Raw genomic sequence first — 14,355 nt, 5'->3', positions numbered from 1 at the left:
GGGGGGGAAGAGATTCTCTGCATGGCATTTTGTATCACAGCGTACTGAAGGATCTGAAGCCAAATCTGATTTGCTTTGCCATAAGTAAATTTTACCAGATGCTTTAAAAATATTAAGAGAGATGGAGATAGAAATGTGCAACATCTGGATCAGTTAATGTTGACAGTTTGATTTTATCAGTGGTCAGCTATACTGTACAGCAAAATGTGGACCCCCCCCAAAAAAAAAAAGAAACTCCACTAACACATGGATATATTAAAAACAATGATCTTAATGTTACTAGAGACAAACGCAGTTTTAAAGAATACCATAGAAACCGTGTTTAAATACATTTTAATACAAAAACATTTTAGGGAGATCAAGGGATCAATCTCATGGGTCACTTAAACTAAGGCACATTAAATGGTGTTTCACACATTTTACACTATTAAAAGTCAGAGTGTATTTCTGTTCCATGTTCATTTATCATCACAATTTCATTGAAATACAAAACGCCTCGAAATCAACATGCACATGCAACCTTCCGCTTAATCCTTCATGATCTTTGGTACGTTCAGATTTTTACTGCTTTTTTTGTCTCATGTTACATTATGAGACATTACAACTTCTGACCCATTAGAAAAAGCACTTTTAGTCTTTCTTAGCACTGGGTGCCAAAATATAACCGCTGTAATTTATTCTGTTTTTCAGGAAACAAAATGTTTCTATCATATTGCAGTGCTTTTTGGAAGGACAGCCTTCCTAAAGGGTGTCTTCAGAAATACAGGCACATACTTAAGAGTAAATGTTAGGTGGCTTATATATTCCTTCACAAAGTGTAATAATCAAAAAAACAGTAATAGCTTACAAAATATATTCAAAAAGTATGTACCCTCCAGTACTGATAATACAGATAATAATGCAGATATACACACTAATAGTGCATATCCTTCTTAGTAAAGACTTGTTGCATATTTTATACAGAAAACATTTCATTTAAGTTATTTCTGGAATATACAAACATGTAAAGGAGAATCTTCATCTGGAAACTTCACTTTAGTTCCAACATGTTGGACATGAGCAAAGACAGACACAGAGCAAAGTTTCTTAATTCACAGTTGGGGAGATTCATAGTTAAGAATATTCACATAATGATAACTAAGTAAGTTACAAGAACCCAGCAAATGCAAAGTACTCGTCTCCACTGAAAGAGCCTGTAGAAAAATGAGCCTCCTATACTGAGAGTCACAGTGTCAAGAGAATATGTCATGACAATAAACCGTTAGATGCATTACAGTACAATAAAGTTAATCATGTAGTTTTAGTAATTCAAATATAAGTCCCTTTTTGATAAAACTTTGGAGGAGTACGTAAGGCGAGTAGAGTGTGTTATTGCACGCGGCGGCAGTAGTAGCCGAGGACTTTGCATTTTTCACACAGGTGTTGTGGATGCTCCTTGCTCTGGTCCGATACATCTAACCCGTCCGGTTTCTCCAGAGGTCGCTGGAACAAAGAAATGGGCAATTACTCATCACAGACTGTTAAGGTTTAAGTCCTCAGTGCTGTTTCTGGCTATTTAAGTGTTTTAATGACCTGTTGTGTAATGTTTTATTTAAGGTTGATTTTTCTATTATTATTTTTTTTACTCTATATTCAAAATGTCTCTATTTCTAAGTACATAAAATCAAATGTCAATGAAATAATAGCCTTTTGTGTTTTTAACCCTAACCTGAATTATATTCTTGGCAGCGCAGAGAATTCTTTAAAACTGTTTAGAGCATCATGTAGGGAGTTCAAACAATTTAATGCACTTTTTTTATGCTAAAAACTATTGCTGGGGGAGTTTGGACTCATGTCCTTAATTCTTGGCTACGGCTGTGGTCACAGACTATGCAACAAACACTCCTAAAGTATGTATTAAAGCTGCACAATCTTATAATTCCAATTACATTTGAAATATAATTTTATTAATAATTTTATTTTGATCAGAATGTATAGTATTGTTCAGCCATTTATAGTCTGCATCAGGGTTAGGGACAGACATGGTGGTTGGTTGATGGTGGCCATAAAAGTTTGGAGAACAATCACCTTTTTAGATGAAATGCCATAACATTTTGCAGGATCACACAGCTGATATTTGTGTGTGTCATCTCAGTTTGTTCAATAGTTATGGGGTTTATATATAATAGACCACACCTACAAGAATTTAGCAACCAATTACAGTAAAATGGTATCAAAAAATAAATGTAGTTAAATTTGGTGAATTTATAATAAAATAAAATAAAATAAAACATTGGCTTTTGTCATAAAGTCCTTTATAAATTGACACATGGTGACACTATTTGCACCAAAAACTAACAACTTGTTCTTTTGGCCCATAGATTAACTTTCCACCAAACTTCATTAAATTGAGGTCCCATATATTTAAGATATTCTGCTAACTAAATAACAAATACATGGAACAGAGAGTGTTAACCTGGGCAGAAGTAATATAACTGCAAGACATTTCAGAATTAACCTTTTGGTTCAACGTTTCAGTCCACCAGTCTGGTATTATCATACCAACAGATACATAAGATAGTGATCAAATCAAACATTGGTATATATTTAAATACATGTTTAGGCATTTTTGATTTTGTCTGCAACAGTATACCAGTTCAGTTACACAGGATTTGATTTCCATAGTTAAACTGGTTAGTTTAGGACAAAGAGAAAACATAAAGCAGCTCTTGGCCTCAAGGGTCAAACTACAAGGAAATTTACCGTAACAACCCACAGTCACAAAGCATACATTGAGTTTCTGCCATTTGTGCAGTGAAGCATTCGCCTGTATATTTTCTTATTCCTTCTGTCTGTAGTTCTGGTGTACTTTTACCTGCTTATGAGGGTAAACGTTGATGTGGCACTTGATACATTCTTGTCCCATGTTGGCCCAGGAGTTCCCGCTCATCCATTTCCTCTTGCATTTAGGGCATTTATATTCACCGAAACACCTCTTCTTTCCCTGATACGGGGTCAGGCCTTCACCTTTGGGTCGAGCCTGAACAGAAATATACAGCAGACAACAAACAACAAACATTACTGACCTTGTGTGCAACCTACTTGAAGCTTTACTACATTACTTAGTAATTAAAAATGAGACATTTCTCAACGTGTAAATGTCGACAGCTTTGCAAACATTTTGGCTTTTGCCTCTCGCCACCTTTAACTGGAGGAGACTGACCTATTTGGTTTCTTTGGACGGCAGCCAATTCAAAGCTCTGCGTGGTTAGAACGGGAAGTGATAGCAACCCTGTTGGTGGTCAAGAAAGTCGAGTTTATGGAGTAGTTTTGTCTTAGGAATGAGATGGATTAATTGTGGCTTCTGTCAATGCAAGTTAAAGAGCTCATGTGCTTTGATGAGCCTTGCATTTCAAAGGAACCTAAATATCTAAACTGTAGAAGGACAGTGTAGAAATATAGAATATGTAGAAAAGTTTAAATTATTTTAAGAAAGTTGGGATATATTGTAATGTTTAAGTGTAATGTATTCGTTGGACAGAAATGAAGGAGTCTCAGCTTTCCCATTAGAAATGAACTCCCTCCCTCCAGCTGTGTTCCCGAGGGACCATAAAAGAAGGCCCCAGCCTGTGGGGGGACCAATGGGAGAGGCCCTCCCTGCTATAGGACAAATACCTTAGCCTCTCAGTCATCCCTCCCAGCTGGCTCCGACCCACCAATCAGGACACAAAAGATCTTAGCGGGGAGGAAATAAAACCCAGATGAACTCTGCACTTGTATAACATGACAAAATCTTAAACCCATCACAACTAAATCATTTCGACAAGACTGGTTTAAATTAAAAGCACCTCGGCTGAAAAGTAGGGCAAGTCAAAATTAAGAATCTGCACCACCAGAGGAGCCAAACTTCAAATCTTGTTTTGATTACACAGCAGGAACATAGAGTATGTCCGGTTCAAAACTTCTCACAGATAATTTTATTCATTTCCAGGACTGCATGTGTTTAACAAAATATGTTTAAGGTTCCAAGAGTCAAGTCCCTGACTGTGAAGGCCACTGTGAAGCATTTTGATTCCTGAGTGTGCATCATTTAGCCACCATGAGGCACTGTGGGAGGTCACTTTTGATGGCAGCCCTCTTTCCCAAGCGCCTAAAGGGAGAGCAGACGGAGCATCATCTTCCTGAGGGAGGAAACAGCTTTCATTCTGCAGAACAAGCAAAACAAACTCTACCTAAAGTCTGGAGCCCACAGGGCAGCAAAGGGCATGGCACAGTCCGGAGTTTCCACAGGTCCCATCAAAGATGAGAAACTGACAACCGGCAAATGAAAATCAAACTCATGACCCAACAGTGACTGGAGGCTCTTATGGAAAGCAGGAAACTTTGAGTGAATGCAGAGAAATGCACAAATCTATCATCAAGCCTTCTGCACTCATGACAAAACAAGTCTATTCAACACACAGAGGAATATTTTCATTGTCTGCCTTGAAGATGCATTTTTGTATTTTTTTTGTATTTTTTTAAAATAAATATTTTTTTAACTAAGACAATGTGTGTGTGGAATGGGCAATATAGCCAAGATTGATATCTCAATATTAGTCGGGATTTTATTTTCCAATATCTATATCACAATAGGCTATAGCTAATGTGTGCAAAATGATGTGGAAAGCAATCTAAATGAAACAATTTTACACAGCGGTTAGTTAAATGCCATTTCAGGTGTTTTGTAAAACAGTAACATGATTTGATCATATCACAATATTTCAAAGAAAAAGGGTGCAACACTCACGGCTAAAATGGAAAATGTATTCAAGTCTACAGCCATGCTAGCGACAACCATGCTAGCAACAGCCATGCCAGCGACAGCCATGCTAGCGGCTAACTTTGCCACATCAGTGCTTTAAACTAAATGCTAACATCAGCATGCTGACATGCTTACAATGGCAATGCTAACATGCTGATGTGTAGCAGTTATAATGTTTACCATGTTCACTATCTTAGTTTAGTGTGTTACCATGCTAACATTTGCTAATTAGCACTGAATGAATCTGATGATGGTGCTAAATGAAAAGTTAAGGGGTCACCAAAGTTATTACTATTCATCCTGAGGGGGACATGAATGTCTGTACCAAATTTCATGCCAATCAATCCAATAGTTGTCGGGACATGTCACTTTAAACCGCGCTACAAACTACATGTAAAGTCAGGGGATCTCCAAAGCCATCAGGCTCCATCTTCTGGGGACAATGAATGTCTGTTCCAAAGTTAACGTTAATCCATCCAATAGTTTTTTTTAAAGATGTTTTAGTATGGAACAAAGTGGTGGATCAACTAACATTGCCATCCCTGAAGCCACGCCAGTAGTATGGCTAAAAACACAAATGAATGATGTTTTAGGCTTAAAAAACGATTGTTTTTTGGCCACCTTTTTTTTTGTACAGTAAAGAATTTACATTTTCCCCTAAAACAGATTCTTCATATTTGATGGAAGATCTTTGCAGCCTGAGACCATGTGTTAGAAACGGCATTGTTTTAAGATAAATAGATGTTAAATTCATTTATTATGTGCATTAACAACTCATCCCATCCAAAAGCCATAACTCCAGTTGTGTAACTTAAATCAGCCCCAGAGTATGCAGAGCGATGTAAAGCCAGATTTTAAGGGCTGCAGCAGATAAGCTTGGCCTGGATCCTTGCAGCCTGGTGAGAGAGGCCCAGGAGGTTGACTGCCTCCCTCTGCCATCATCTGGAAACCATCAGGATAAACAATGGACTACTCCAAATACTCCCCCCCCCCACCCCACCCCCTCCTCCTTTCTCTCTCCCTAATTCACTCTCTCCCCCACTTCCATAACCCCATGAGACATTCATCCTGGAGAACACAGCAACACCAAGCCTATTGGATACCATGTGGTCAATTACTCCACACTAACAAACCCGCAGTGCTCTCTCTCTCCCTCGCTGGGTTTAATTTGTATCAGACCCCCGCAGCATCAGGGAGAAGCCCAGCTGTTACCAAAACAAAACAACACATTACTGCCCGGCCTGAAATCCACAGCAATAGGTCTGAGTGATACTTTTCATTATCTTATGAAATTAATGGAGGGTTTAAGCAACAAACAAATGACTTTCCATTTTCCTTAAAAAGAGAGAGAGAGTTTTTTTAACGGAAGACAATTATTACTGCATCCAAAGAGAGGTCAAAAGATTAGTTGAGTAATTGTTTACAATAATCAATGAATTGCTGGTTATTTATTTATCTCCAGATTTTCAATCTTGCATCAATCCCTTTGTTCAGAGCACGCAGCCAATGCAGCCAAACTAGCGGAATGATTTCCTCACACACACACACACACACACACACACACACACACGCACACACACACATTCACAGACATTATTCTTCTCAGCATCTATTTAATGCACAGTGCTGTTTTCATAGAAGGAGGATTATCGACCAAAACACACTCTGCTCCATCCAGAGTCTGACTGAGCGCCAGTCCTGGCTGTGGGCAAGTTGATGACACACACAGCTGTAAAGTGGCGTTGTGTTTCGCAAAGGGTGAGTGACAGGGGCAGGTGGGCTGGCAGACAAACAAGAAATGCAACAGCACAATATTCCCAACGTCTGTTCAAAAACCCAGCTGAGCGAGATTCAAGAAGGGAAAATCTTATGACTGTAGGTTGCCAGTGAGTTGAATTTCATTGTCATTTTCAGTAGTTGGTGCAGTTACAGTCAGTGTTGCACTGTGAGAATGATACATTTTAACGGCTGTCAATTGTGAAAACAAGAACGCACAAGAATTTATTTTGAAATGGCAGTCAAAATGTCTCTGATAGGTGTACAGTAGGCATAACAGCATTTCACAGCATCTGTTAATGAGTGAATTGCTACCTTCATACCCTCTACTCAACCAAATGCAGACAACCTGTTAGCAAATAAGTGTGAGAAAAAATCCATTAAGGAGATAAATCCTTTCTGTCATTAATCCTCCCTCATAATAAATGAGTAACTTTAACTTTAAGCAGGCCTGATCTAAATCTTTGATAGCACCTCAAATCCCCAAGTTTGCTGTAGAGCCCCTGAATCCCAGAATTGTGTATGCAAACTTTTTATAATCACAAAATGTTGTATGGCACCCCCAAATACCATTAGTTAATATTGTTGTTTTAAAATCTAAAATATGTGTTATAGCTCCCACAAATTCAAAATGTGGTATACCTCCCCAAAATGTACTTCTTATAATCACCATATTAAGTAGTAATTTTAATTTATTTTATAACCAACAACATTAGGAGACAACATAATGGATACTGTAAACACAAAACAAGTTTAAGAAAAGAAATGTCCGTTTGAACTTCTACAAATCCATGACAACGGAACTCCTGTATGAAGATCATTTAATATGATTGAAACCTTCAGAACACTATAGTCCAGGTTAGATTGTTTTGTAAACAGCTATTTCCAAATTCAGTAATGAGATTTGAACCTCAGGAATAACTTTTATTTTTGACAGGTTTGACTTGGATTAAATCATAGATATTGTTATTGTTTTATATCTATGATTTGAACATTGATAATGGGATCAGTGTTGTGTTTTTGGACAGGACACTACTTCAGGTAGGAGCGATACAGTTCATCGCCGAATACGTGGTGAATCTCAAGCAACACTGTCTGATTACTGTTGCTCTGGTCCTTTTGTTTTCACTGCTGATAAAAGTCTTATCTGTCCTCAGTATGCTGTCTGTTGCTTTTGGCCGGATCATCTGTTGAGGAGGATGAGCAAGATAGAGGAAACCCTGGTATGTGGGGTATATAGACTCCCTCTGATAAACAGAGGCTGTCATCTACTCAAAGCTAATGAACATATAGGAAAAGAATGCTGAAGAGCTCAGTTTTTATGTGGTTGCATGTTTTTAAGACACATCACTTTTGTTATCCTGGATGGTCATTGTGGATTACAGAGGGGGAGGTAATGCAAATGAGGGTGAAATATTAAAGAGCTGCTAAAGGATGCTACTAGAATGTCGTTGATTTTTATGTTGTGGTGTTAGATGGTGGTCTTAATAGTAGAGGTTTTTCCTGTCTGATAAAGAATACATAAATCTGTCTGAATTACTAAATACTGTGGGATATTATGTTATGTTAAAGGAAAAGTTTGACATTTTGGTAAATATACTTTCTTGTCAAGAGTAAGTAAGTAGGTTGATACCGTTCTCATATCTCTATGCTAAATATGACGCTACTGCCGGCAGCCAGCTAGCTTAGCTTAACGCAAAGAGTGGAAACTGGGGGAAAGAGCTAGCCAGACTCCTTTTTAAAGTTCACAAATTTACACTTTGCATCTTGTCTGTTTAATCCGTATGAAAATTAAGGGGGAAAAGCGCTAAGGCTATTTCCTGGTAAAAATGTTGAACTTTTCCTTTAATGATGAGCAAAAAATAGAGTTATTGTAAGGATATTGGATTATGGGATGATAAATAAGTAATTTAAAACAGTTTCAGTCTTGAAAGACCAAATATAAATCAAGATATTCCTTCTGAAAGTCTTGCAATTATCACAAGTTTCTCTTTCCAAAGTAATTATTAAAGCAGACGTTTGCCTTCCATTCAAACCTGATTAAACTGTAACTGTAAAGACATACACCCACTTCCTGTGCTACCCACTGTTTCCAAAAACACATTCTGGATGCAGACATTTCTGGGAAGCTGATCACTGGCCCTTTAAATGAGTGTCCTACAGCCGCTCCTCTGCATAGACAGAGACAGAGACAGAGAGAGACGGAGATGACTGCAGCCAAGCAGAGCTGAGCGAACAATACAGCCTGACTTCCTGACCTTTGGTTCCACGGCCCCTCTGGAGAAACAATGCTCTCCTTATTTAGCCCAGGCTCTTCCCACCATACACCCATGTACTGTCAGCACACTGTCACTAGTGTATTCTCTTTACAGTAACCGGGTTCAGCTACTTAATTGGCAAAGGGTCATTAAAAATGTTGTGACCCTGGGTTAAGGGGTAAAAGGTGTTAAACGTGCAACTCATTTGGTCGCTCGGGTGAAAATGGAAACAGTTTTACATTCAAAACAGTACAGAAGACCGATGATTTTCAGATGAAGACATTAAGTTAAGAGATTTTTCTGCAACCCAACACATAGTAAGACATCAAAAGTATACCAACAGTAGGTACAGTATTTCAGAGCTAAAATGCCTCAGATTCCAGCCAACAAGAACAAAAAGCAGTTTGTTCATTAGTTACAGCTTCAGAAGAACGTTCAGCTCAACTTCAACTGAAGAGGCCTTTTGTCATGACAACGGCCGTAATCTTGCGATGGGTCTGAAATATTAGCAACGCATGATAAAATCTGACATCATCTTTCTAAAGCAGAGCGAGAGCGGCTGACAGCCAGCCAGCAGAAATGGTTTCCAGATTTTGCACATTTAAAGGGGCATGGTTGCAAAGAAGAATCGTAAATTTCTCAGAGTAATCCTTTGACGTCTTAACCCTCTAGTGAAGAAAGTAACCCAACTCTCCACTATGCTGTCAAGAGGATGTTTAACACTCACAGCATGAATAGCATATCTAATACCTTTCAGTGTGGTTGCAACTCAAATGCATGGGCTCCACCTTAAGTAGCATTATTTTTCATCTCCTAAGGCTTCCACTGAGGTACCATGTGTTCCTTTATCAAAGAAAGCAGACTTTTTAGAGTTGACATGGGCCCCATTCCACCCAGAGAGAGGCTGTTAAAGGTCCCGCACACCCACTTCCTGTGTGCTTCTTCTCTCATCTTACTGAGTCGTGACATTCTTTGATTCCTGTCCACTGCAGCTCCATTGCAAACCAGTCAGCTATGGAAGCCCGCAACAAACAGTCCAAAGAAACTCACTGCTGCTAATAATATGTTTTATTCTGCTCCATTAAAAAACAGCTTTTAAAGTGAATTTACAATGCTTTAATGTTTGCCTCTCTATTCTTCATTTGAAAGAAACATGTTGTGCAAAAACTGGTGTTTTAAGGGTGTAGCCTACACAGTGTCCCTTCTAGTCAGGTTATACATCAATGAGGCCCTAAAGACTGATATATACTCAAAAATAAGTGTCAGTTTAAAAGATGTTTGAAATAAACTCTCAGCCATTTTCAAACGTATGTCTGAATCTGACAAAACCGACAGTAACATGCACTTTCTGCTGCGTTAGTCCAGGTGTGCACAGATGTGAAAATGTTAAGATCTATAAGATTACTGCAAATTATTTTCTCCACATTCCTCACATTCCTCCACTGTCTGTGTTCACTGCTGAAATGCACCAATCTTCTCTGTGTTGGCAGTGATGAAGGTGACAAGCTCTCAGAGACAAGGCTAGAGGAGAGAGTGATCAAAATGTGGCCAGGACAGATGTGAGCTGATAGATGGACTCTTCCCACATTTCTGTTCCTTGTTTTTTACTTAAAGGAATATTTTGGGAAATAAGCTTATTCAATTGCTGGCAGAGATTTACATGAGAGGATTGATACCGGTCATGTCTGTACAGTAAATATGTAGGCTAGCTGGCGTGGGTAGCTTAACTTAGCATAAAGACTGGAAACGGGGCGGGGCTGCTAGCCTGGCTATGTCCAAAGGTAACACAATCTAAAGCTCATTTATTAAAATATCTAATTTCTTTAATCCATACAAAAATCAAAGTGTAAAACCGACAATTCACTGGTTTTGAACATAGCCAGACTTGCTAGTCTCTATGCTAAGTTAAGCTAACAAGCTGCTGGCTCCAGCAACATATTTACGGTAAAGACGTCAGACTCTTAACTCTTGCCTTGAGAGCAAATAAGTGTATTTCCGAAAAAAAATTCCAACTATGGTTTCAACCTCACACAGCAGGAATTTAACACACCAACGAATGTGGCTACCCGTGTTGTAAAATTAAATATTTTTAAATGTTATAGCATATAAATTGATCTCTTGCATCAACAACGTCTTATGTTTTAGCAATAGCCTACCCCCTATTAGATGTTTGACATTGAAGAAATTGCAAGAAGATCTCTCCGTATTATTATCTATGGAATTATGTTTCAGCTTTCACACTAGCAAAACCTCTGCTTGCCTCCGAAAAGGAAGCAATTACACTTACTTAAACTCGTTTACATAAATTGACCAGTAAAAGTTTACCAGCTATTTGAATTTCAACTTTTTGCTACTTTGATTCCTGTCCATCAGCCATGTGATTATTTGCATTTCACGTAAAACAAATGTCAGACATTTCCCTATGAACATGATCAATGGGGAACCGCAGCTGCACATAAAGCAGTGGTAATATTTCTATCTTGTTTGGAGTAGAGGTCGTGCCTAGTTCCACAGAGAAACCTATCATCTTTCATTAAAGCCAGCTCCCAGATCCAATCTGGCATCTGCTGCTCATTACCAACCTGCGGTGGTACATCTAACTCAAATATGTGCTGAGGAATCTATTTCACACTGAAAAAAGAATACAAACATATTATTCTTAACTTGGATTGAATAGTCTACCTACAACTAGGAGGAAGCTTGTGAATTTGAAGTGAGAACCAGATCAAGTATGTCACCATATTCCCATAATGACTTTCACCTCATCAAACAGCACCTCATATGTTCTATGAAACACGCTGACACATTTTATGGACAGCTCAACACACTGCACAGCAGTTTCTGCACCTGACTGATGTGCAGCACCACTGACTGGCTCACCTGAGGGCAATCTTTGATGTAGTGGCCTTTGTTGAAGCAAAGGTGGCACAGGTAGTTGGGCGGCGGCCTTTTGCTGGGTTTGCGTGTCTCAGGGGACAGGGAGAGGTCAGAGAAATGGTCCGCCAGAGAGCTCAGGCCGTCCACAATATTGTTGAGGGACCCGTAGGGCGAGGAGCTCTTGTAGAAATTGTTGTTCAAGGCCTGTCAGAGAAAAAAGAAGTATATTGTTGTGACTCTTCAATGAAAGACCATTTCAGGCAGCATGTCAGTCCATCACCCTGATTGATTCTCCTGTTTGTGTCTCTGACAGTAGCCGACATTATTTCAATTCTGCAGATGTGCTGCCTTTACTGCATTTACACTGTGGGCCAATAGTGTCCATTTCCTCATCAGAACAAAATGCCTTTGTAATGCATTCTTCTAACTTGTTCTATAGGCATGGCACAATCAGCATCATTGTGTGCCTCTGGAGGAGAAGGGTGCTATGGCACCAGAAGTGCAAACATGAAGAACAGCCTGCAGACACTGGCTGTTTACTCTGAAGCAGAAAGAGAATTGTGATCAGATGTACATTGCAGTGGGTAATGTTCTGCATGAGACATCAAACCACTGCATGTCTGTGGCATGTGTGCAGTAAGTTACAGTATGCCATTTGAATTGTTTCATTTATCTTTGGTTAAAAAGTGATTTTCTAAGTACAGCAAATTGCGATTTTTATGCCAATATTTTAACCACAACTCCCTTTTTAATGAGTTATGTCCATTTTCCTTACTTTTCCTAAATGGGTCAGTATTAAATTAAGCAGCACCAAGACCCACTGAGTGAGCACAGCATACTCCTCTGACCAAGCAGAGGCCGGCCAGGGTGAACTCTAACATTTTTCAAACCTTGTGAGAGGTCTTTCTCAACCTGCCATTCCTCCTCCAGCTGCACACTGACACCAGAACAGTCTGAACACACTCAGGCACTATACCAGAGTACAAAACACATATTCATGTACTACCCACTCACCACAGTGCGACCCAATGAAGGCATGCAGGTGAGGTTTACTGTATGGGTAACAAAAATAAGCTGGAGTGAAACGTGTAGGCCTATATAATATTCATCTTAAGAGAGAGGTTTTTGACATGCAGCAAAAGAAAAACAAAAGAATGAGTGGATGAAAGTTTTAACAACGCATGCATGCTGTAAACTACCATGCAACGTGTTAATCCCTACTGAGCGCGTTATGACAGCGTAACATGACATGAATTCTACCTCGCTTCTCAGATGGAAGAAGTTGTTGAGATAGTTGGCGCTCAGATCAGCTGCGCTGCGCTTGGAGATGTTGATGTCCTGAGGAGAACTGTCCGATTCGGCTTTGAACGCATCAAAAGTGCTGCTCTGAGTGTCTTGCAAAGACATATAGACCCAGTTGAGCAGCTGTGCAGGTTGGTACACAGGGGCACCAGTCTCTATTGCAGACATCATATTGTTTTTGGAGGACTGCGCCTCTTAGAACAGCACCGTCAGTACCGCCGGATTTTCTGGATCACACAACTTCTTTCAGTCATCCCCCTTGCTCCGGCTGGATGGGTGTGATCCTTGTGTTCACCTGGGGAGCCCTGATGGACCCCAAGTAACGGGACAACAGTCACGGGGGAGGGTGCAGTGGCAGCATGAAGCGCAAAAGCCTGAATGCCAGTGGGAAGCGTGAAGCAGCGCTTCAGCCAGCACTCTGGGCTGCGTCACAGCGAATAGGAGGTCCAACATGAGTTTGCATCGTTCTGCTTAACTTTTCCTTTAGGCTACTATAGGCCTACATACAGGCTATATCTGAGAAGGAAGGGGGAAAGTGAGCACTGAATAACGTAGGCCTATTTACCAAAAACTTTAGGCCTATATATTGTTGTTGTCTTTTTTTGTTTTTTGTTTGACTTTTTGTACTAAATCTTCTTGTAGAAATCAATGTTTATTTATTTTATTTTATTTTTTGGTTTTTGGTCAATTCTGATTGTTAGTGTTTTATTTTGTGCTTTTAATTTAATTTATTTTTTCCTTTGCCACATTGTTGATTGTTCGAGATAAATAATAAAATGAAATGAAATGAAATGTTGCATCTCAGTTTTTTTCGGACGCTTATCTTACTACTGTTTACAACTGATGTCTGTCTTGATTAGGCTATATTGCCAAAAACTGATGTACAATATAATTATTATTATTTTTAAGGAAAACCATGAAGGACTTTCTATGTTTTTTTATTTTGATCGCATTTATAGGCCTACATTGCATTGCGGAGAAGTAGTCTGCTGCCATCTAGTGATTTGTGTTATGAGTGTTTAACATCATTCAAATATTGGGAACAACTGCTTAATAGCACATTTAACTTTTGAAAATATTGTAATGCCTTCAGGCCAAGGACTATAACAAATCTAGGTAGGCTATTATCTAGGTATTTTAATATTTTTGGTAAACAAAATTCCGCTCTAATTTACCACAATGTCGTGTCTGTGATATCACCATAGAAACAAATCTAATAACTTCCTGACAAAAATGTCATTGTCCTCCATAGTGAATGACACGGTCCAGCCCGCTGACTCAACAACAGGTTTTATACTGGTCAGACTGGATAATAATGGAGCGAAGGTTAATGGTTATTACTGCAAGATGGAAACAATG

At 39.1% G+C, this 14,355-nt stretch overlaps 1 protein-coding gene across 1 annotated transcript; it reads right to left on the bottom strand.

Moving 5' to 3' along the window:
* Window positions 1-316: 316 nt before the first annotated feature.
* LOC116061263 (zinc finger CCHC domain-containing protein 24-like) lies at window positions 317-13,441 on the bottom strand. The gene is made up of 4 exons (XM_031315348.2): window positions 12,955-13,441; window positions 11,698-11,898; window positions 2,855-3,019; window positions 317-1,482 (listed from the first exon to the last, which is right to left on the bottom strand). Exons 1-4 carry the CDS (start codon window positions 13,165-13,167, stop codon window positions 1,369-1,371), a joined length of 693 nt encoding a protein of 230 aa, XP_031171208.1. The 5' UTR covers window positions 13,168-13,441; the 3' UTR covers window positions 317-1,368.
* Window positions 13,442-14,355: the final 914 nt, after the last annotated feature.

Source organism: Sander lucioperca, chromosome 22 (assembly GCF_008315115.2).
Source record: "Sander lucioperca isolate FBNREF2018 chromosome 22, SLUC_FBN_1.2, whole genome shotgun sequence".
In the NCBI taxonomy this organism is placed as follows: Eukaryota; Metazoa; Chordata; class Actinopteri; order Perciformes; family Percidae; genus Sander; species Sander lucioperca.
This window is presented reverse-complemented; position numbering and strand designations above follow the sequence as displayed.